The sequence below is a fragment of the Sminthopsis crassicaudata genome, chromosome 1 (assembly GCF_048593235.1).
Source record: "Sminthopsis crassicaudata isolate SCR6 chromosome 1, ASM4859323v1, whole genome shotgun sequence".
Classification (NCBI taxonomy): domain Eukaryota; kingdom Metazoa; phylum Chordata; class Mammalia; order Dasyuromorphia; family Dasyuridae; genus Sminthopsis; species Sminthopsis crassicaudata.
In genome coordinates, this window is record NC_133617.1 from 46,408,309 (window position 1) to 46,432,098 (window position 23,790).

At 53.1% G+C, this 23,790-nt stretch overlaps 1 protein-coding gene across 2 annotated transcripts; it reads left to right on the forward strand.

The window, feature by feature from the left end:
* Window positions 1-1,842: 1,842 nt before the first annotated feature.
* Window positions 1,843-22,433, forward strand: CAMSAP3 (calmodulin regulated spectrin associated protein family member 3). Of its 2 annotated transcripts, XM_074300630.1 has the most exons (19): window positions 1,843-2,119; window positions 11,419-11,672; window positions 11,774-11,896; window positions 12,038-12,124; window positions 12,314-12,346; window positions 12,963-13,010; window positions 13,294-13,432; window positions 13,983-14,122; window positions 14,699-14,792; window positions 15,166-15,220; window positions 15,422-15,495; window positions 15,612-15,681; window positions 16,260-17,826; window positions 17,905-18,044; window positions 19,241-19,497; window positions 19,592-19,691; window positions 20,841-20,953; window positions 21,221-21,339; window positions 21,505-22,433. In XM_074300630.1, the coding sequence occupies exons 1-19, from the start codon at window positions 1,972-1,974 to the stop codon at window positions 21,805-21,807; spliced, it is 3,864 nt and encodes a 1,287-aa protein (XP_074156731.1). In that variant the 5' UTR covers window positions 1,843-1,971; the 3' UTR covers window positions 21,808-22,433. The 2 variants fall into 2 exon arrangements, with proteins under 2 accessions (XP_074156731.1, XP_074156741.1); XM_074300640.1 differs by lacking the exons at window positions 12,314-12,346; window positions 12,963-13,010 and having other exon boundaries at window positions 1,844-2,119.
* Window positions 22,434-23,790: the final 1,357 nt, after the last annotated feature.

Sequence of the window (23,790 nt, forward strand, 5' to 3'; positions counted from 1 at the left end):
GCATTGAATAGGAAGAAGGGGAGACTTGGGGGACAAGGAGACATACGGATGCTCTAGCCCTCACCTAAGAGAGAAGATGCTATCTTGCTTTTGTTCATAAGAGTTCTAGACTTGGAAGGGACTTGGAGGCAATCTAGTCCAATCTCTTCATTGAGCAAATGTGGCACTGAATTCCAGAGATTCAATGATTTATTCATGGTCACAAAGTTAACAAGGGAGCTGAAATATAAATCCAGGTCTTTTGGACTGAAAGTCCCAGAACTTCTACTATATCGTGCTGTCTCTAGGTATTTGAACCCCGACGTTCTGAACTTTACCAGCATTTTATCCACCATAACAGACTGACTCTAGGGATAACTAGAGTGCCATTTCTAGGTTCCTGGGAGCCAAAAAGGCAGAGCCATTTGGGGCCGGGAACGGGGTCCTTGGACTCCCCTATGCCTAAAGCCCTTCTTGAAGGCAGGCTTTTCTGCTCCTCTCCCTAAACCTGTCTCCACTGGGCTCCCAACTAGTTTGCAATCTCCCTAGCTCATAAAGGATTGAGTCCAGTAGCTGTCTCTGCTCCCCTACCCTTGAGTCTGGAGCCTCTGAATCGAGGGGTCCCTGTATCCCTCCCCCCACCCGCGTTATACGCGTGGGGATATAGAGCTCTGCAGCTCTGTGAGATGCTGTCAGTAGACGGACTGGAGCTCTCGCACCAGTCTGTCCTTTGCTGCTGAAAAGGTCATGGAATCATTGTTGGTCATCACGTGAAAAATGAGCACACAGGTGTGACTACTGGCAGCCACATGCTAAGTAAGTTCCTGGCTCCAGTATATTCACAGACAGGTAGATTTAACTCCAGGTAGCTCCCCACAGTACACTTCAACACGGATTTGCCTGGCAAACAGAGTCAGGACCAGAGAGTCCAGATTTCTTGCTTTATAGGTGAAGTAAGGGGCAGGGGAATGGACTTGCCCAAGGTCACGGGGCAAGTTAGAATCAAAGCTAGACTGGAAACCAGGTCTCTGGACTTCCGCCTCAGATCCCTGGGGATCACGCGTCCCACTGATACACAAACACGTCTTCCAGAGCTACACCCCGGGTCCCCTCCCCTCCGTTTGGACACACCTCTCCTGTGCACACACAAACACATGTCTCCGGTGCACACCGAGCCAGTCATACACCCTTCTCAAACATAGAAACCCACGCCCGGGTCTCATGTGTCCACGCCCGCCTCCCGGCACAGACACATCCGCACGCTGGAACAACGCAAGCCCCAACAGTTCCCATCCCCACCTGCCCGCCTGCCGCGCACCCACCCACGGGCAGGCGGCCGGGCGCAGACCCAGCGGACAGACAGGCCTCCTTTGTGTGCGGAGTTCAGGTGCGCCCAGAAGCTGCACAATGGAGGCCTGTCTGTCAGTCTGTCTGGGGCTACACCGCCCGGGGGGGAGGGGGAGGAAGGCGGTGCCTCGGGGGTGTCCTGGAAGCACCACCCCTTATACACACCCCCTCTCTCCGCCACCGCTACACTGCACCCCAAGACGAGGGGAGACCCAGAGGATTCCCCTCTTAGACACGCCCCCCTCAGACACCGACTGGGAACCCGGGGAGCCTCCGCGCCCCGCGTCGGGCCCCGAGTTCGGCACCTCAGTCCTGGCGGCCGAGGTCTCTCCCAGATCTGGAAAGGGGGCTCGGCCGCCTGGGTCCGGGAGAGGGCGCGGGCGGGGGGCGGGGCGTACCTGAGGTCCGGCCCCCGGGGCGGGGCGGCGGCGGCCGCGGCGGGGCGGAGAAGGGGAGGGTTGTGGGGGGACGCTGCTGCACCTGGAGCCCGGAGCCCGGCAGCTGCGGCGGCGGCGGCGGCAGCGGCGGCGGCAGCGGCGGCTACGGTGGCGGCGGCGGCCCGGCCCGGTGCTAGCCCGACAGAGGAGAGCTAGGGCCGGTCCGGCTGAGGCCGGCCACACCGGACAGCGCATCCCCGGCGCCGTCATGGTGGAGGCGGCGCCCGCCGGCCCCGGGCCGCTGCGGAAAACCTTTCTGGTGCCCGAGATCAAGCCACTAGATCAGTACGACTTCCCGCGGGCCAAGACGGCCGCCAGCCTGGCCTGGGTGCTGCGGGCCGCCTTCGGGGGCGCAGGTAGCGCGGGCCGCCGGGGCCGGGGGGTTGCGGGGCCGGGGCCGGGGCGCGGCAGGTGCGGGGGGCGGGGCTCGGTTCCGGACCCCGCGGGGAAAGGCCGGGGCCCCCGGGGAACAATGGCCGGCCTGGGTAGGGGGCTGCGGGGCGGCCGCGGGCTCCCGGCCGCCGCCGCCGCCCGCTTTGTGCGCTCTGGCCGCCGCCTCTGCTGGGGGGGGGGGGGGAGGGGCAGGGGACTCCTGGGTTCCCGGGGGCTCGGGGCCTCCTCCGTTTCGTCGTCGTCCTCCTCTCCCTTCCCTGTCCCAGGCCGCGTCCCCTCCCCCGGCTCGCTCTCTATCTGCTTGGACTTTGCCTCCCCCGCCTGCTGCTAGAGCTGAGGCCAAGGAGGGGTTGGGATGGAAGGGGCCGGCCGGCCGCCCTCCTAGGATCCAGGTATTGGAGCCCCTGCCTCCTTCCCCAGGACCCAGTGCCTTAGAATCCCGGCCGCAGCACTTGGCATTCTAGGTGTCTGAGAACCCCTTCCCACTCCACCCAGCCGAACCCCACCCTTCCCCGAGCCAGCCTCCCCAGGCCCTAGCCCCGCAAGACTGAGGTCAAGGTTCCTGGCTTATGGCGGGCCTTTCCCCGTCTTGTCCTCCTTTTATTTAAATCTGATGCGGGGCTCCCTGGCCCCTAGTACGGGAATGTCCCCAGTCAGGTGGCCTAGCAAGGACTGGACCTGGTCCCCTTCCTTATCCAGCCGGGGGCCTAGCTTTCCATGTCGCCACACTGACCCACATGGCACCCAGCCCCTTCCTCAGTCACCTAGCTGTCCCCAGCCTCTCCCTTGGCAGGCCTGCTTTCCTTAGCTGAAGCCTTAGCTCCTCCCCGGCCTCAGTTGCCCCTGGGAATACCCTCCCCTCCGAGGGTGGAGTTGGGAGCCGAATATCCTCACCTCCTCATGGCTGCCTGGGAGGGGAGGTGACCTGGGTTAATTAAAACTGGGCCTTTAAGAGCTCCATGGATGGAAGAGAGAAGCAGTGATCAAATGCATCATCCTTCCCTTCAAAGCTAAGGGATATCTCTCCCCCCCACCCACCCAAGGAGCTGCCCCAGGCTAGACCAACCTGTTCTGTGGGTGTTTGGGAGAGGGACACACTCAGCCACACGGAGGGGATGAAATCCCAGCCCTTGGATCCTGTTCTCCCTCCACAGCTTGTTTACCCATAAATCCCTTTGCCCCTTTCCCTGCCCAGGTCCTTCTCAAAGGAAGAGGAAGCACCTTACAGGGACCCAGGAGTCTTGGCTCCTAGATTGGACTCTTTCCTGGTTATCTGACCTTTAGCCAAATCTACTTTGCTCAAAGAAATGAGGAGAACCTCCTGATCTGAAGAGATAGCCCAGAAATGAAAGTCACAGGGTCTGGGGTCTAATTCAGCTCGTGTCACTAATTTGCTGTGTGGATTGGTCCCTTACTGACCCCCTCTCTGTCTTTGTAGACTCCAGAACTTCTGGGGGTTCCTCCTTCTCAGACAATTTATGATTCTGTGGGAGTTCTGAGACATAACAATTTAAGGGAAACTCCTTGGTTGTGAAGTAGCTACAGGGACGTTGGGGGCAGGAGATCTGGATTCGAGTTCACATTGTTCTCAGGATCAAATGACAGAAAACACAGTGTATTTTGAGTTTGTAAATTTGCACTATCTTCATAGACTGTGTGGGCAGGGGTCAGAGATGGGTGGGCAAGGAAACCTGAGTTCTCATGATCCTTGAAAACAGAAACAACAGTGACTAGAATCTATGCTGACCCTGGGGGCTGCTGAGCCAGGAGAAATATGGATTTCAGTCCTGCATTTGACACTGTGTGATGTTGGACAACTTGTGTAGCTTCTCTGAACCTCAGTTTCCTCCTCTGTAAAAGGGGGAGGGATAATTATACCTCTAGTTCTTACCTTCCAGAATTGCTCTGAAGATTGAATGAGATAATGCATGGAAAGAGCTTTACAAATCTTTGTCCCATACCTTAGTGCTCCCTGCTAACTCAATCTGATGTACCTTCTCCTACTTATCTCTAGGTCCCATAATCTGTGGATTCCTAGAGGTTTTTCCCTAGCCTGTCTCTTTCCTCTTCCCCAGATATCACCTGTCTAATCTGTCCTTGGTCTTAGCTTTATTGATCACTTCTCTGCTTTCACTGACCCCGAATTTGCACGTCCAGCTATTTTCCCCACTTCTGAGATTCCTAACCCTAATTTCCAGTCTCTTTCAGGCCATTTCTACTAGATTGTCCAAGAGATTGTTGAGAGATCTCAGTCTCAACATGCCCCAAAGGACACTGTATCATCTCTTCTTTTCTCTTGACTTTACTATTTCTGATGCTGGCAATATTTATCCAGCAACCCATCTTCTATATCTGAGGTTCTCAAACTATGGCCCTCAGGCCAGATGGGGTGGGCTGAGGACGTTTATGCGGCCTGCCTTGTTATAGCAAATGGGCTGAGGGGCGGAGACAGAGTGTGAGCTTTTGTTTTTACTATAATCTGGCCCTCCAACAGTCTGAGGGACAGTGAACTGGCCCCCTATTTAAAAAGTTTGAGGACCACTGTATCTAAACCTTAGGATTATTTTTAATTTTTTTCCTTTCCTCTACCCCTTCAGTTAGTTAGTTACCAAAATATGGCTCATGTGTGGGTCTCCTTACTATTAGTGATAGGGGGTGGGAGGAAAGGAGGATGTCTTCAAAGTCTGATTGATCTTTCTTCTTCTAGTCTTGCCCTTCTGCCATCTTTACTCCACACAAGTGCCAAAGTAATCTTTCCATAAGTACAAAGCTTATCATATTTTGTGCTCCCAAATCCTCACAGGTTCCCTATTACCTTCAGAATAAAACATACATTTCCTTTCCTGATATTTAAGATTCTTCACAATCTGGCTGTAATCTACCTTTCTTATATTTCATGTATTCTGAGTCTCTGCCAAATTAGACTGCTGCTACAGTTCCTTAATTCTCTTTTTATTTCTATGTGCCTGGAATACACTTCATCTTTATCTCTTTCCCTTGAAGTCTTACAAAACCTAGTTTAAATGTCACCCCTTTCTTAAACCTCTACCCCAATGAAAATTCTCTGAAAAATTCTCTCCCTCCTTTGATTTTTCCTGAGCCCTCTCTCCAATCTCCCTATTTTGTTTCTGTTGTTGTTGTTGTTGTTTGGTCAGTTCAGTCATAGCTGACTTTTTATGATGCCCTTTGGGGTTTTCTTGGCAAAGATAATGGAGTGGTTTGTCATTTCCTTCTCCAGCTCATTTGACAGATGAGGAAACTGAGGCAAAGTGGAGTGACTTGTTCAGTGTTACCCAGCTAGTGAGTCCAGAAGTCAGAAAGATGAGCTTTTCTGACTCCACCACTAGCTGCCCTATCTTTATCTTAGGAATATACTTTAAAGTTTCCAAAACCCTTGACAAACAACTTTCACATGTGTCTCAGAACAAGTTTGGAAAGCAGAAATGACAGGTGTTTTCTTCCATTTTATATTGAGGAAATGGAGACTTAGAGAAGCAGGGTTCAGACCTTGATATGTAAAGTGCAGTATTGTTTCCAGTTCACTCCTCTCCGTCAGCAATTTATTCTCTGGAAGAGCATGTAGCCTTGAGGCCTGAGATCACGGTAGACCTTGTATATTTCTAGCATCAAGTATAAATCCTGTCCCAGAATAGGTGCTTTTAAAAAATTTGAATCGGATTTGGGGAGCTCTTTAGTGACCATGAAAATGCTCTGTGCACTCACTTCCATCAACAGATGTCTATTAAGCACCGACTGTGCTCAGCACATAGCTAGATATTGGGGACTCAGTTCCTGTTCTCAGAGTTTAAATTCAGCCTCAGTCACTCAGTAACTGTGTGAACCTGTGCAAATCATTTAACCTGCATCTCTTTCCTCATCTATAACACGGGGATGATAATAAAACCTATCTCCCAGGATTGTTGTTGAGGTGCAAACGGAATAATATTTGTAAAGCGATTTGCAAACCTTCAAGGGCCATATAAAGCTGGCCATCCTTACAAGGGTTAAGAGATATTCATGCTGGAATCAATCAGGTCAACAAGCATTTTAGGAGTACCTATTGTGTATTGGGGACAGTATCATATTAAACTCAAGAAAGGGAAAAACAGTGCCTTCCCTCAAGGAGCTCCCAGCGTAATGGGGGAGATAACATGTAACTAACCGTAGACATGCACGCTATCTATAGAGTAGATTGGAAGTATCATAGAAAGGGGGGTGGAGCCAAGATGGCAGAGTAAAGGCAAGTGTCATAAAGAGAAAGGCACTTGGGAGACCAGGGGGACTGGACTGATATTTAATGTTCTCCACAATCTGGCTCTAATCTACCTTTCTTGTATTTCATACTATTTCCCTACGTGTATTCTGGGTCTCTGCCAAATTGGACTGCTGCTACAGTTCCTCAATCTCATCTCAGTTCTCTTTTTATTTCGATGTACCTGGAATATACTCCATCTTTATTTCTGCCTCTCGAAGTCCTAGAAAACCTAACTTAAGAGTCACCCCTTCCTTAAACCTTTACCCCATCCCAGCTGAAAAGTTCTCTCCCTCCTTTGATTTTCCTAGAGCCCTGAATCTCCCTACTTTGTTCCGGTTGTTGTGATTCAGTCCTTTCAGTCATGCTTGATTTTTTTGTGATGCAAAAGGTGGGACTTAATCTGTCTGAAAGGAAACTGGGAGTCAGAGGTGGAGTATTTCAGACAAAGGGGATTGTCAGTGAAAAGGAACAGATTAAAAAGATGCGAGTTGCCTCCCCCCCCCCCCCCCCAGAAACAATGAGGACTGAAGGCCTTGGAGGAGAGGAAAATATAGGAAGATTGGAAAATTGAGAAGGGGTCAGGTTGGGAAGAATGTTAAATGTCAGAAGGTTTTACTTTTGATCCCAGATGTAATAGGGAGCCACAGGACCTTATTGGGTAGGTGGTGGAGATGATTTATCTACATATGCTTGAAGGAGACCAATTTGATAGCCTAGTAGAGGATGAATAGGAATGGAGAGAGACTCCAGGCAGGGAGAGGAGCCAGCAGGCTCCTGTCTATTTTGGAGGCACCCAAGACCATCATCAGGGTGGTGAGAGTGTCAGAGGAGAGAGGGGAGTGTGTGTGAGTTATCGTGAAGAGGAAATTCACAGATTGGCCATGGAGGGTGAAGAAGAGTGAGGGGTCCTGGATGACAGCAGGGGTTAACAGCCTGGAGTCTGGGAGGATGGTGACTTCCTGGATAGGGGAAAGGTTTAGGGGATATTTCAAACATCTGTGTTTGTTTTTCCCCCTTTGACAGAACATAAGCTCCTTGTGGCAGGGCCTGTTTTTTCATTTGCTCTTCCTATCCTCAATGTCCATAGTAAACAATAAAAGTTTGTTGAATTTAATTGAGGTCAGAGGAGGTATCATTTGGGGGAAGCATTTGGGGTTAAGTGACTTGTCCAAGGTCACATAGTTAGGGTTACTTGTCCGAGGTTAGATTTGAACTCAAGTCCTCCCGACTCCAAGGCCAATCCTGTACTCACTGCGCCATGTAGCTGCTCTGAGATCAGAAGAGGAAGGCTTCCTGATTTAGGGAGAACCTGGAACAGTTACATGAAAGAGGTAGCATTGAGTGGCACCTTGAAGGACCAGTAGTAGGATTTCAGCAGGTGTAGATGAGCAAGGCAGGGGAGGCAATGTCCTTGGCACAGGAGACAATTCGAATGAATTCTTAAAAGCATTGAGGATGATATAGGGTTAGATGTAGAGTCAGCAAGATCTGCATTCAAAACATGCTTCAGATACTTACTAGCTTTATGAGCCTAGAAAAGTCGCTTAAATCTTTCTTTGCCTCAGTTCCCTCATCTGTAAAATGGGGATAATAATGGCACCTACCTCTGAGGGTTGTTGTGTGACATAGGGTTGGATATGGAGCCAGCAAAACCTGAAATCAAAACATGCCTCAGATACTTACTAGCTATATGAACCTAGAAAATTATTTACTCTTTCTTTGCCTCAGTTTCCTCATCTGTAAAATGGGGATAATAATTGCACTTACCCCCGAAGGTTGTTGTAAGGATCAAGTGAGATAACATATGGAAAGGGCTTTATTAATTTTATTTTATTTTATTTTATTTTATTTTTTTATTTTTATTTTTTCTGAGGCTGGGGTTCAGTGACTTTCCCAGGGTCACACAGCTAGGAAATGTTAAGTGTCTGAGACCAGATTTGAACTGGGGTCTTCCTGAATTCAAGGGTGATGCTCTATCTACTGGGCCACCTAGCTGCCCCCGGGCTTTATGAATTTTAAAGTACTATTATTTATTGTAGTATGTGCAGGGGCCAGGAGATCATCCTGTCCTGTTTATCTGGAATATAGACAAGTCCACAGATATTTATTAAGCACCTACTCTGTGCAGGGCCCTAAGGATACAAAGAAAGACAGATATGGGAGTGACAGCATGCAAACAGTTACACCAAGAGAAACTACAGACAGCACTGGTGCTATCTCTGATTGGTGATAATCTCTGTGTGAAGACGCTAGGCTTAAAGGAGGACTGGAGGGAACGGCTTCCTGTGGAAGGTGGGATTTTAGCTGGGGTTTGAAGGAAGCTGGGGAAGCCAGGAGGTGGAGATAAGGAGGGAGTGATCCAAAGCATGGGGGACAGCCAGAGATTTGAGAGACAGAACATCTTGTAAGAGCTAGAGCAAGGAAGTCAGTGTCACTGATCAAAGAGAACGTGGCCGGGGCTGGGGGAGGAGGCATATGGCATGAGACATGAGAAGACTGGAAAGATTGGGAAGCTTCAGATGATTAAGGGCTTTAAAAGCCAATCAGAGGTTTTATATTTGATCCTGGAGGCCAGTTAAGGGGCTTCTGGAGTTTATCGAGTATGGGGATGACATGGTTGAACTGGATCTTTGGTAGGCATCCAAAACTTAATTCATTAGCTTCTACCCACCCCCCTCCTAAACATTATCTTTTCCATCATCGTCCTCGACTCCATACTTTGTCTAGCCCCTACATCCAATCTCTAAACATTCTTTTCTTTTCTTTTTTTTTTTTTTAATTATAGTTTTTATTTACCAGATATATGCATGGGTAATTTTTCAGCATTAACAATTGCCAAACCTTTTGTTCTAATTTTTCCCCTCCTTCCTCCCACCCCCTTCCCCAGATGGCAGGCTGACCAATACCTGTTAAATATGTTACAGTATAAGTTAAATACAATATATTAAACATTATCTTTTCGATCATCGTCCTCGGCTCCATACTTTGTCCAGCTCCTACATCCAATCTCTAAACATCTTTTCCATCATTATCCTTGGCTCCATACTTTGTCCAACCCCTACATCCAATCTCTTGCCAAATTGTGTCCTTTGGCTTCTGTAACATCTCTTCTGTCTCTCTCCCTGACTCCGCTGTTCTGGTGCAGGCCCCCATCATCTCATGCTGGCAGGAGGGTTTCCCTGCCTCAGTTCGATCCCCATTCCAGTCCTTGGAGCTACATGAAGACTGGAACCATTTCTTATCCAAACCCCTGTGTCTTCCTCAGCTCTGTGCCTGCATATAATCAATGTTTGCTGTATGAATGCTAATTCGAATTTTTATTGGACTTTCCATTCCTCCCATATCTTTCACAATAACTTCTTTTATTATTATTATTATTATAGCTTTTTATTGACAAAACATATGCATGGGTAATTTTTCAAAACTGACCATTGCAAAAACTTTTTTTCCAACTTTTCCCCTCCTTCCCTCCATCCCCTCCCCTTGATGGCAGGCAGTCCCATACATGTTAAACATGTTAAAGTATATGTTAAATACAATATAGGCATACAGATTTATACAGTTATCTTCACAATAACTTCTTGAAGCTCCATTTTATAGATGAGGCACATGAGGCAGAGATGGAGTGCTGGCAAGGGGACTTCTTTGAGCTCACACAGCCTAACTTTATGAGGAAGGTTATTTCTACCCCTGTTTTTACAGAAGAACCTTAAATACTGATACTTATAAGTGTCAGTCTGGATTTGAACCCAGATCACCCCAGTTCCAAATCTAACACTCCCCGGTATCCAGGTTTTATTAGTGAGTAACTGGTGAAGCTGGGATTCCCTTCCACAAGGTCAGACAGCAAGAATAAATGAAGCAGCTACGCCGGGCAGAGTAAGATGATTGGAGGCTGTATAAATAAAGCTTTGAAGAGTTTGGGTTTTATCTCTGGCCAGGAATAATAATATTAATAGGAACGATAGTGGGCGAGTATAAGTACACATTTGATCCTCACAACAGCCCTGGGAGATAGGTGCTGTTATTAATTTTACAGATGAGGAAACTGAGGTAGACACAGGTAAGTGACTTACTCAGGGTTACCCGGTTAGTGAGTATCTGAGGTGAGATTTAAATCCAGGTTCTCCTAATTCCAAGTCTCCGGATAAGACGGATTCAAATCCAGACTCTGAAATAGTGTATAAGGAACAGTAAGGAACTGGGATCTCATTTGGTTCTCACAATAGCTTTTCGAGGAAGGTAAACTGAGGCCCAGGAAGGCAACTGGTTTCCCTAGGGTTAAATAGTACAGGACTTCTTAAATGTATTCTCCTTTTCACCTGAGAAATTTTCATGTGACCCTGTGTATATAGATTATAAAATAAATATACAGTTCAAACATTATAATTTCATAACCCCTGCATTTACTTTTTTGTCCCCCTCTTTTAAAGCTTTTTATTTTTAAAACACATGCACGGGCCCCGCATTTACTTGTGACATCCCATGAGGGGTCGGGCTCACGGTTGAAGAAGCTTTGATGGAGCAGAGCTTTAGTGTCAGGGCTTTCTCTCCTCCCCATCCCCCACCCCATCCGCCTCTTGAATCCGGATCTCATCCACTTCTGCCAGGTTATTAATGATTGCAACAGCCTCTTAACCTTAGCCTCTACCTTTTGTTCTTCCTGACTTCTCTGGCTCTGTGCAAGGCCACAACCTACTTCCCCCTTCCCTGCTCAGGGCAGCTCCAGCAGCCTGACTTGGGTTTGGCCCAGATACCAAAGGAGTGAGCCCTCCATCAGTGTGGGGAAACCTGTCCTTGCTTCCTGCCCGAATGCTCCGACCACACCTAGACTTGACCGGCAGGCCTTGAACCTCCAGTCCCCTTCCTGGGAAGGCTCACCTCTGGATTCCTCCTTCAGGAAGTTCTCGGAGCCTCGAAGAGCCCCGAAGAGCCCCATGGGTAGAAGGGGCAGGTGGGGAGGCTCTGGGTCAGGGCCACGGTCACAGATTGTATCTCCTCCTGCAGAACATGTGCCTTCCGAGCTGTGGGAGCCTTTCTACACCGACCAGTACGCCCAGGAGCACGTGAAGCCTCCGGTGACGCGGCTGCTCCTCTCGGCCGAGCTGTATTGCCGGGCCTGGCGGCTGGCGCTGCCCAAGCTGGAGGCCCCACCCGGTCCTGCCGCCCTCTTGACGATGCTGGCCCGGCGGGGTCTGACCCCGACACTGCCTGACCGGCCCGTGCGGGAAGCTGACCTGCGACATCAGCCTATTCTCATGGTGAGGCTCTGAGTTCTTCCCCTTGCCGTCTCCCATGAGCTGCCGGGAGGGGGGCGACGGCCACCCTTCCTGATGCCCCCATGGTTGTTTTTTTTCTGTAGGGTGCCCACTTGGCTGTGATCGATGCCCTCATGACAGCCTTCGCCTCAGAGTGGACTGCCTCCCTGCCCGTCCCTGCAGCTCCGGGCAGCTGGGAGCACAAGCTCCTTCTCTGGGTGGACTCGGTAGGCAGCGGAGGCTGTGGGAACTGGATCAGGGGGATTGCTGGAATGATTGGGGTGACCCCAGGCAGAAAGGAGATCGATCCTCCAGGACGAAGGGCCCCTTAAGGAGGCCCACTCAGTGACCTTTCTCGCCCCTCACAGACCATGCGGCGACTCCAGGAGCTGACTGAGCGGGAGGCAGCCCAGAGAACCCCTGTGCCCCCTGCAGACAGCGCTGCCCAGCCCTCGGTGAGACCTGGCAGGTGGGGTGGGACCTGGGGACTGTCCCCCGACCTCCCGGGGCCAGGCTGTCCCTGTGCCTCCTCCTTGGGGTGAGGGCTGGGCTGGGCCGAGCCGGGTGTGACTTTCTCTGTATCTCTCTGTCTCTGCCCCCCGCGCTGCCGCCTCCTCTTCCTCTCTCTGCCCTCTGCACCTCAGTGCCCCACCCGCTGGTACTGGAAGCTCGTTCCCGTAAGTGGGTGCTCCTGGCCCCCAGCTCCATTCTGTCCCTCCACCCTGATCTGTGAACAGAGGATCTGCGGCCCTGGGGCAGGGGGAAGGAGGACGTGCTCTGGGTGGGTGGGGCAGGGAGAGCTGGGAATTCATCCCCCCAGAGAGGCCAGGGTGCCTCAGATCCTCTGCTCACATTGGCCCCTGCAGTCCTGAGGGCCCCCGCGGGAGGGTCCTGCTGCATGCTCTCGCTGCCCTGCCTGCTTCTCCTGGGCTCCCTCCGGGCCACCCCACGGTGCCAGAGCTGGGGGGGTCAGCAGGTCTCACTGAGGCCCAGACCTTGCGAATGGCTCAGGGCCGACCTTGTCTCTGAGGTCGGAGCCGGGCGCTGAGGGAACCCCAGAGAAGAGGGGGAGAGGCGCCAGAAAGCCCAAAGGCAGGCTAAGGACTAGGGCTCCCTCCAAGGTGTGACTGTGGTGGTCTGGTGCTGAGCCCTCAGGGATGTCCGGGGGGAGGGGCTGGCTGGGGGAGGGGGAGCCCTCTGCAGACAGGATGAGGTCAGGGTCTCCCCCCCGGCCTGGAGCCTGTGTCCCGCTGCGGCCCCCGCGCTGACGCCCCCTCCTCTCCGCCCCCTCAGCACGCCGTTGCCTTCTGTTTGAAGGAGTCAGGGAGCAAACCCCCTGTGGTAACGTATCTCCAAACCTCTGTCCTTCCTGCTTTCTGCTCCCCCTGTCACTGCTCTCTGCCCTACCAGGCCAGGCTGGGCCGGCTCCCGCCAGCTGTCCAGAGCTCCGCGTTCGCTCCTTCTCGCTCCAGGGGCCGCTCGGTGCCCCTTTCTGTTGCATGTTGCTCCCTCTCCCCGTAGCCTCAAGGACTCACGCACCTGGCCTCCCTGCACCAGCTGCATGCTCTCCAACTCTGGTGGCTCCGTGACTGCTGACCTCTGACCCCTTGCTTTTGCCCCACAGATCCGGTACCGAAAGGACCGGGCCGTGGCCCGCAGGGCCCCCTGTTTCCCCGTGGTGTCGGGTCTCCAGGACTTGGCCAGCGGAGCCGCCCTAGCTGCCATCATCCACTGCTACTGCCCCCAGCTGCTGAGGCTTGAGGGTAAGTGGGCAAGGGTCCTTAACCTTGGACTCAGGATTGGGAGGGGGGGCCAGCTCCCGGCATCAACGTCCCCACCTAATCAAACAATAGGATTGATTAAGCACCTCCTTGGGGCAGCTAGATCACATGGTGAGTAGAGCCTTGGGCATGGAGTTAGGAACACTCAAATCTGGCCTCAGATAGTTACTGGCTGTGGGATCCTGGCAAGTCACTTACTTTGCCTCACTTTCCCCATCTGTAAAATTATCTGGAGAAGGAAACGGTGACCGCTCCTGTATCTCTGCCAAGAAACCCCAAATAATAAGGTCAGGAGGAATCAGATGTGACTGAAATCACTGAAGAAAACAAGTGCTTCCTGCATGCCGGGAGAAGTGCAGGAGAGACAAAGAAAAGTGACTCATCCCTGGCCTCGAGATAGAGAGAAATAGATGTGGGCAAATCGAGGGCACTCTGGCAGGAGCTGGGTACGGGGAGCGGAAGGCAAACTCTCCATCCAGGGCCCTATCCCTGGTACCCGGGAAATCAGGCTCTCCTTCCTCTCTTTCTACAGATGTGTGCCTGAAGGACACCATGTCTGTGGCGGACAGTCTATACAATCTGCAACTCGTCCAGGACTTCTGCGCTGCCCGCTTGCCAGGGGGCTGCCCCCTGGCTCTGGAGGACTTGCTCTATGTGCCGCCCCTCCTCAAGGTGACCCTGGTGTCCAGGGCCTCACTGGAGCCCTGAAGGCCAAGCTGGGACCAGGGGAAGAGGGATGAGCATTCCTAGGTCCCGGGGGATCCACAAAGGGACGGCTGGAGCAGCACCGGGACCCCCTCCCCTAGCAGCGGGCTTTTCCCTCTCAGCCTGTCCCTATCCTGAGAGGCAGGCAACTCGCATGGAGATCGTGTCATAGGACGTGGATGGAACAGGGACTGTTTGTCCTAGAGCAGAGATGGCTGCTGGGAGTGGGAATGGGGAAAGCGCTGTGAAGGACCTGGTCTCCTTGTGCTGGGTCCTAGGAGCCTTCTAGGGCAGAACTGGGAAGAAGGGGAGGAGATTGTAGAGAGGCACATTGAGGCTCAGATGGAAAAACTTGGCAAGAGCCAGAGCTATCCTTCAGGGACTAGATTGCCTTGGGAGGTAGTGAGCTCCCCGCCACGTGGCCTGACTGATGGCTTCCTGGGTTGTTGTGCAGGGGATTTTTGTGGCAGGTCTGGGCTGGACCGGGTGGTGAGCCTCGAAGGCCCCTTCCAAATCTCGACCTTTGTGCCCCTCCGTCTCCAGACTAACGTGGCCGTGCTGCTAGCCGAGCTGTTTCTGTGCTTTGAGGTGCTGAAGCCAGACTTTGTGAGGCCCAAGGAGCTGCCAGATGGGCGAGGTGAGGAGCGGGGATGGGGGGGATAGTGAATTAGTGTGAGGGGGCGAGTGCCTCAAGGCTGCTGGGATGTCGCTGCATTGGACTCGGAGTCGGGAAGGCCTGAATTCAAATCCTATCCCAGATACGTCCTAGCTGTGTAACCCCTGCCTGGGCAAGTTACTGAAGCTCTTTGCCTCAGTTTCTCCATCTGTAAAATGGGGAGAATTTTGCAAGCCCTTGAGTACTAAGTAAATGCTATTGTTGTTGGGTGAGGAAAGGCCAGGGAACTGAGGAATACAAATAGGGAAGGTGAACTGTGTGGGAACGTTCCCTAGAGGGAGGCCGGGATTGAGGCTGGGGCTGGGGCCCCTTATTCCCTCCTTCTCTGCCACAGGTTCCTCTCCTGGGGTCAGCGAAGCCTCTACTCCACCGAGCGGCAATGGAGCCAGGTACGGTCTCCTCCCTCACCAGGTCCCCTAGATCTGTCTCCCTCCTCCTCGTCCCGCCTCTGGTCTGTCCCCCTTCCCCTTGGCCACTGTTTTCTCCTTAGAGGCTTGGGACCGAGGCCCTAGGTCCTGTCGCTCTGAATTTGGGGACTCGGGGGGCAGGGCGCAGCCCGTGGGTTGATCATGTTTCCTTCCTATCTGCAGCTCCCCTGTTTTCAATTTCCGGCACCCACTTCTGTCTCCAGGGGGGCCACAGTCCCCTCTCCGTAGGTCATCAGGTGAGAAGGAGCTAGATGGGGGTGGGAGGAGAGGATCACCCCGCCTTCTGGCCCCCTGTTCCTCCTGCAGTGTCCCTCCAGTGAGGTGGCTGGAGCTGACCTCTGACTCCTCACAGGTTCCTTACAGTCCTCTCCCTCCATGACCCACATAGAAGCTTTTGGGAAGGCATGGAACCGGCAACTCAGGTGAGCGTCAGAGAAAAGGGGCTTGGGGGGAAGGGGAAGGGTGCGAGGGTGTGGCTGAGACTGCGTGGGGCCAGAGGGGAGAGGGCCTAGGATACAGAGGTCAGGCTCATTAGCCCCTTGGTCCTTTGCTCTCTAGAGTGGTCAGTGAAGCAGGCCACAGCTTCCTGCAGGCTATCAGGTCCCTCTGGAGTGACTCATTTCCCAGCAGTCTGTGCGCTGGCCAGACTAATTTTTTGAATAATGGGCCTTTTGGGAAGTCCCTGATTGTAGTGCTTGTGCTTGTGGGCTCCTTGGCTGCCCCAGCTTGAGCTGCGCTGACTTTTTGGAGGGACAAACAATGTTTAGTGCCCTTTCCTTGGTCAGTCTGGGATGCTACGCTAGCTCTGGGCCCAGCACTCAAAGGGTCGGGGGTAGGCCCCGGGCCCCCTGCTGAGAAACGAGACCTCCAGGAGCACGATTGGGGGGAGGTCCCCTGGCCAAGAGCCGGAGCCAAACATTGGAGAGGGAGTGCCTGGGGGGCCCTGGGGTGGGCCAGGGGTTCAAGGCCGGAGTCTTAGCCCCCGTCTGGCCCCCCCCAGCCGCCCCCTGTCCCAGGCTGTATCCTTCAGCACTCCCTTTGGCCTGGACAGCGACGTGGACGTGGTCATGGGGGACCCAGTGCTGTTACGCTCTGCCAGTTCCGATAGCCTGGGCCCCCCAAGGGTTTCAGCGTCGCAGCCTCCCCCAGAGCCAGCCCCGGAGCCTGGGGACCTCCCCACCATAGAAGAAGCCCTGCAGATCATCCATAGTGCTGAGCCCCGCCTGCTCCCGGATGGGGCTGCTGATGGCGGCTTCTATCTCCATTCCCCCGAGGGACCCTCCAAACCCACCCTGTCTTCATCGTACCCGTCTGAGACCTCAAAGCCTCCCGCTTACTACCCTCACCCAGAGGGGGGCTCGAAGGCCTCCAAGCCGCCCTTGGCTTCATCTTACCCGCCCGGAGAGGCCTCTAAGCCTGTCCCGCCCGAGGGCTCCCCAGCAACTCCCACCCACTCCGAGGTGCGCATGACCAGCTTTGCCGAGAGGAAGAAGCAGCTGGTGAAGCCGGAGGGTCGGGCTGGGGAGGAGGCTGGGCCGGGGGGCCCTCCCGAGGCCCCTCCCGAGGCCCTGAGCTCGGAGATGAGCGAGCTGGGCGCGAGGCTGGAGGAAAAACGGCGAGCCATCGAGGCTCAGAAACGGCGCATCGAGGCCATCTTTGCCAAGCACCGGCAGCGGCTGGGCAAGAGCGCCTTCCTGCAGGTGCAGAGGCGAGAGGCCGGCAGCGAGAATGACGGAGACGGTGTGGATGGGGACGATGGCTCTGGCACGCCAGCGGCCGAAGGGACCCCGAGCTCAGGCCCCGGGGAGAGGCCGGCCGGGGAGGGCCGAGGAGAGCCCTCCGAAAGGCCCAAGATGGTGACCTTTTCTCCGGAGGTGGGATCTGGCCGGCTTTCGGATGAGGGCCTGGGTGACTATAACCGGGCGGTCAGCAAGCTGAGCGCGGCCCTGAGCTCTTTGCAGCGGGACATGCAGCGGCTCACGGACCAGCAGCAGCGGCTCCTGCGGGAGCCCGAGCACCCCGGGCCGGGGCCCCCCGCCGCTGCCTGGATCATTCCTGGCCCTGCCGGGCCTCGGGCTCCCTCCCCAGCCCCCGCCCGCCGTGTCCCACCCCCTCGATCGCCCCAGCCTCCCCCGCGCCGAGCCTCGGTCCCTGCTTCCACCCCGGCTCCCCGGAGCCCCAAACACGCCCGGCCCGCAGAGCTTCGGCTGGCCCCCTTGACTCGGGTACTGACTCCCCCACATGACGTGGACACTCTCCCCCACCTGCGCAAGTTCTCCCCGTCCCAGGTCCCCGTCCAGACCCGTTCGTCTATCCTCTTCGATGAAGATCAGCCTGGCCCTGGCTCTGGCCCCTCAAAGCCAGAGCCTGAGCCCGGACCCAAGCCGGGAGAGGTACCCGCAGAGCCCCTGGGAGGGGCCGCCACCCCATCCGGCCGGCCCGGCCTCATTGAGATCCCCCTGGGGAGCCTGGACAGTGACGGAGACGGGAGCCCCCCGGGAGGGGAAGACTCTCTGGAGGAGGCCGTGAACGGAGAGCCCCGGACCGGAGTGGGCTTCTTCTATAAGGTGAGTGGAGGGGACCCCGGGGGGTGATGTCTGGACCGGGGATGAGTGGATGGAAAGAGCGACGGATGTCTCCCGCAGGACGAAGAGAAGCCGGAAGATGAGATGGCCCAGAAGCGGGCTAGCCTGCTGGAGCGTCAGCAGCGGCGGGCGGATGAGGCGCGGAGGCGGAAGCAGTGGCTCGAGGTGGAGAAGGAGCAGAAAAAGGAGGAGGCCGCGAGGTGAGCCTTCATCTGGTCACTCCCTGTCTCCTAGGCCTGTGGCCGGGTCTGTGTGACCCTAGGCCAGTAACTTGGCCTTTGTCTGCCTCTATTTCCTTACCGCTAAAATGGGCGTCATCAGAGCACCGACCTCCGAAGCTCATATGAGACTGTGTTTGTGAAATGCTTAGCTCGTAGTAAGTGCTATATAAATGCCATTATCGTTACTATTGGCTGTCATAAGCTAGATCCCCGCTTCTTAAACTGTGGCCCCCGACCTCAGAGGGGGTCTTATAACTGAATGTGGAAGTTGCAGAATTATGATTTATTATCAGCAAACTTTTGTTTTGTATACATATTTCATATATCTATACACTTGGGCTCATGTAAAAGTTTCTCGAGTATCAGTACATTTTGCTTTGCTAACTATTATCATTACAATTGGCGGTCATAAGCTAGATCCCCGCTTCTTCTTCCTTTTTTTTTTTTTGTTGAGGCAATAATTGGGGTTAAGTGACTTGCCCAGAGTCACACAGCCAGGAAGTGTTAAGTGTCTGAGGCTAGATTTGAACTCAGATCCTTCTGACTTCAGGGCTGGTGCTCAGAGGAGCCACCTAGCTGCCTCCTAGATCCCCACTTCTTAAACTGTGGTTTCATGACCTCCTATGGAGTCTTGATTCATTATCAGTAAAATTTTGTTTTCTATACATATTTTATATACCTAGGAGTCACATAAAAGTTTCTCGGTATCAATCAGTAAATTTTTGCTTTGCATACTTATTTTATGTATCTATATCTCAGGGTCACATAAAAATTTCTCGGGCAAAAAAGGGCGGTGAGTGGTTAAGAAGACCTAGCTAGACAAATGGGTCCTGAGGTCTTTTCTTTCAGCTTTAATCTTATGGACCCCTTATCATCCCCTGACCGTCAGATCAATTGAGGTTTGGCCTTCCTGGGAGGAAGTTCATTGGCCCATTCCATAGCCAATCTGGAAGCCTCTTTGTGGTCTGGTGGATTTAAGAGTGCTTTGCCCACAATCTTACCTAATGGTAGATCCACTGCTCCAAAGGGGACATGGTACAAATTTCCTGTGTCAAAGTTTTCAAATTAAAATCATTTGACATACACACTGGTCACTTCCAAAGCACTCCCAAGACAGGTCTGTTCTTTATTCCCACCCCTCATTTTCTGCTCTGGGCCTCTATGTTTTCCCTCAGGTTGGCCCAGGAAGAGAGAGCCCGAGTTGGAGCCGGGGCCAGCCTGGAAGAGGAGGGCCCATCCCGGAGAGGGGACTTTACACGACAAGAATATGAGAGACGGGCACAACTCAAGTTGATGGACGACCTGGAAAAAGTACTACGACCTCGAGGGACGGGGGGCGGGCCTGGAAGAGGGGGTGCCCGTCGGCCCCCTCGACCTCGATCCGGCTGCTGTGATGACTCGGCCCTGGGCCGCAGTCCCCGAGGCCTCTTGGGTAAGGAAGAGCATGATGGAGCGGGTGGTGATGGTGGGGGTTGCCAAGAGAAAAAATAGGACTGAAGGTTTTACTTCCTTTTTCTCCCTACCAGGATCCCGACTTAGCAAAGTATACTCCCAGTCCACCCTGTCCCTTTCCACTGTGGCCAACGATTCTTCCAACAACCTTGGGGTAAAAAGGCCCACATCCAGGTAAATTTACACCCTTCCCCCCAATACCTACCCAATCTAAGCCTGTATGTCAGTGTGTCTGTCTGTCAGTATGTATATTACAAGTGGGTGGTCTGTTCACTGGTTAGATTAGCTTAGAACTTTCTCAAATATACCATCCTTATGGACATAAAGCTAAACTCACACTGGAGTTTGTTTATTTCTGTATTTATTTAATCAGTTATTCTCTCCACCAGTTTTGAGTTCAACCTTGGCCAAGCTAACATCACACTGGAGTTTATTTATTTATGTATTTATTTATTTAATCAGTTATTCTCTAAGTTCAACCTTGGGCACATTGAAGGCTTTTTTTTTCTTTTTTTTAACCAGTTACTCTCTGTATCAGTCTTGTGTGCCATTACAATTGAAGCAAACTTGCAAAATTCTAGAATGTCATTAAAGGGATTTATGATTTATGAGCATTAGAAGCAGAAGCACCAATCACTAGGAATCAGCATGGGCTCGTCAAGAACAAGTCATGCTGGATGGCCGCCCATTTTCTTTGACCAGACTGATAGATAGGAAAATTGAACTTGGATTTCAGCAAAATATTTGATGTCATTCTTGAGGACAAATAGGAAAGTGTGCTGGATAATATAGTTAACACTGTTCACAGCGGTTGAATTTCCAGGTGCAAAGGGGAGTGATTAATGCATTGATGTCAACTTGGAGGGCCCACAAGAAGTGGAGATGTGCACGTACTCTTGGCATCTATTGTCTGGCACGAACTAGGCAATTAATGAATGAATGTTTGGTGAATTGGATCATTTGAAAAAGCGAGGGGTGTTTAGCCCAGAGCGGGGAAAAAACAGTAGGAAAAGGCATATAGAAGCTACATGCAAAGGGTGGAAGTTGCCGAGAGGCAAATTTAGGTTTAATGTAACTAAGAACTTCCCAGGTATCCAGAGGATTTCCATTACAAGGTCTTGAAACAAAGGTTGAATGAAGACTTGTTGAAAATATGATAGGGATTATCCATAAAGTGGGCAATTGGACAAACTGATCTTGAGGGTTCCTTCTAAATCAGAGATTCTAGGGATCAAGGAGACTAGAGAAGGGACTTACTCCCCAGGAGTAAGAGGCAACTGGAGGACTTTCTTCCCCCTGACAGTCACATCCCTTTCCTTCCAGGGCTCCTTCTCCATCGGGCCTAATGTCCCCCAGTCGCCTGTTGGGTAATCGTGATCGGGACTGGGAAAATGGGAGTACTGCTTCATCCCCAGCCTCTGTCCCAGAGTACACAGGTAAGGCCTTGCCAAAAAATGGAGAAAGAATGGTGGCAAGGAGGGGTGGCAAGAGGGCAGGTTATACATCTCTGGCTCTGCATGCAGCGCACGGTATAGTGGGGAAAAACCACCAGGTCCCCAGAATCAGGATCCGTGGTTTTGAATCTCAATTTGAACACTTCTCTGAGCTCAGTTTACTTTTGACATCCATTTCTGTAAGATTGAGAGTTCCACATCTTCTCCCCCTTCCCTCCCGGCTAACTTCCTGCCCTTCCCCCGCCCCAGGTCCCAAGCTGTACAAGGAGCCCAGTGCCAAGTCCAACAAGTACATCATCCACAACGCATTGGCCCACTGCTGCCTGGCTGGCAAGGTCAATGAATCTCACAAGAACCGCATCCTGGAGGTGAGGCCGGGGCCGGGCCCTTGGGATCCTGGTGGAAAGCCCAGCTCACTCCCCCTCCCCCCTCCTCTCCCCAAGGTCCCAGTTCTCGCGGGATCGGGCCCCAGCATCCCTATTCTCTCGCCTCCCCCACCGTTACTCTCGTCCTAACCAATTATCCGCTCCCAGGAAATCGAGAAGAGCAAAGCCAACCACTTCCTGATCCTCTTCCGGGACTCGAGCTGCCAGTTCCGAGCACTGTACACCTTCTCTGGGGAGACGGAGGAGATGTCCCGACTGGCCGGCTACGGCCCCCGCACCATCACCAAGTCCATGGTCGAGGGGATCTACAAGTACAACTCGGACCGGAAACGCTTCACGCAGATTCCCGCCAAGACCATGTCCATGAGTGTGGATGCCATCACCATCCAGGGTCACTTCTGGCAGACCAAGAAGCCCAGTACCCCAAAGAAGCCCAGTACTCCTAAATAGCACAGACATTTCCTGTCTGAGGCCTGGACTCTACCCCACAGCCAGCTGGGGGCCTTCTGTCCCCAGGGGTGGCTCCCGAGAGGGAGGGGGAAGCCCCCTGCGGGGGGGAAAAGGAGGGTGCTTTGTACCCTCCCCTCCGTGGTTCAGAGACTGGGCAGGAAGGAGATCTGGACTCCTCTTGCCCTGCGCTCTCCTCAGTCCTCTCCCCAACTGCATGTTTCTTCTACCCCAGTGCCTCTTGGAGGCAACGTTTCTCTGTTCCCTACTCCCCCCCAGCCACCTCTTGCCTGGACAGATTTTGGTCCCCAATGTTGGGGGGCTCCCAGTCTCCAAGCCTTTGGAAAACCAATTTATAAATTCTGGCCTGAGCCAGGGTAGGATTCCAAAGGAGCCTGGACCTGAATTCTACTTTTTTTTTTTTTGGAGGGGATATGGGGGGATGGTTTTCTTGCTCCCCATCTCCCCAGGTCCTTTTCTTCCTTGGAAGATTCTGGAGGGAGCCTTTTCATCTCTGTGTCGTGTCCTGCTGTGGGGAGGGGGAAGCTGGGAGCTTCAGGGACTCAGGGCTCAGCTCAACAACCCCCTGCCCCTGTCTGTCCTCTCTACCTTGAATAAAATAATTTAAAGAGATGTTCTTGACTTCTTCCTTCTCAAGGAGGGGGTGATTGGAAGCTGAGGGAGGGAGGGAACGGAGGTAGGCTCAGGTTCAGAAGCTCAGAAGCATCCAGAGCAGTCCCTAAAGAGAAATCCCTCCAGCCTCCATGCTAAGACCTCGTATTTCCATGGCGGATCATTCCTCTTTTTCCTATCTTGTTCTCCCGGCTCTTCCTTCTGAGGCTGATCAAGGCAAGCAGGTCTCTTCAAGTGTCAGTCCTTCTAGGACTGAAGAGAACCAACATGGTGCCATCTAAGCCTGGCCACCATTCACTTTTGAATCTCCCGGCAGTCTCCATCCTAAAATCCGGTATCCAGGGAAGCTTACACCTCTTCTGGAGGGCAGTGGCCCAGTCATCTCGCTGGTTCTGGACGTCACGCTCTTAACACAGCCTTCGTTACAGGTTCTTTTTGTCCTGGATCCTTTGCATGTTGCCCTTGCAGTCCCCTAAAGCTCCCAGATCTTCTTTACATGAACACTCATCAAGCCACGCCCTCCCATCCTGTTTTTGCCATTGATTTTTTTGAACCCAGAGGACAATTCTTACTTAATTTTCCTCGAAATAGAATAAGTTATTTTTAGGTGCTGTCAGCCAGCGCCATCTCTGAGCCAGGACACTTCCCACCCAGCCCTCTCCCCTTCAGCTAAGTGTATGCCCAGTAAGACAGTAATTTCCCCATCGATACTGGGGTGAGAGGGCCTCTGAGGAGAAGGGGCCGGCTATCCAAGAAATGCCTTCTGGAGATATCCTGAACACGGGAAAATGGAGCTAGGCTACAGCCAAGGAGTCCTGAATGCCAACTGGGATCAGAACTTAATAGGGTAGGTCATGGCAAATTTAGGAGAGATGACCAGAACACGGGAAGGATTGGGAAGGGGCAAGTCTAGAGATTAGAGATTAGCACAATAGGCCAGATGAGGGAATGAAGCTTGGCTAGGGCCACGCCAGCCTGGGTTGATGCTCAGGGCTGAAGTGGGTGGTTATGGTCAAGTGAAGCTCCTGGTTTGGCCCCCCAAGGAGGCCCCATTTCTTGTGGGGCCGATGGTCTGGCTCTATCGTACACAGTGTGCTCGGGCAGTGGCCCAAGGGGGAGTGTCAGGAGAGGGGTGCCGGTCTGTTTCCTGCTCCCTGGGGCTCAGGGCCAGGAACCGGCTCTACAAGGTGGGGGGTTGGGCCGAGTACTTTGGCCTCCGTTCTGCTACGTAGGAGGTGAGCCCGGGCCCTGGGCCAGCGGGCACTGCCACGTGGGGTGGTGACTCCCAGCATGCCCCAGCTAGGCAGGTGACCGTGCCATACCGACCCTCCCCAGAAAGCCAGAACTGGGTGT

Coding starts and splice junctions, on each gene's coding strand:
- CAMSAP3 (XM_074300630.1), top strand. CDS start 1,972: ATGGTGGAGGCGGCGCCCGCCGGCCCCGGGCCGCTGCGGAAAACCTTT. Junction 14,123..14,698: donor ATGTGCCGCCCCTCCTCAAG/GTGACCCTGGTG, acceptor CTCCGTCTCCAG/ACTAACGTGGCCGTGCTGCT. Junction 15,221..15,421: donor CCGAGCGGCAATGGAGCCAG/GTACGGTCTCCT, acceptor TCCTATCTGCAG/CTCCCCTGTTTTCAATTTCC.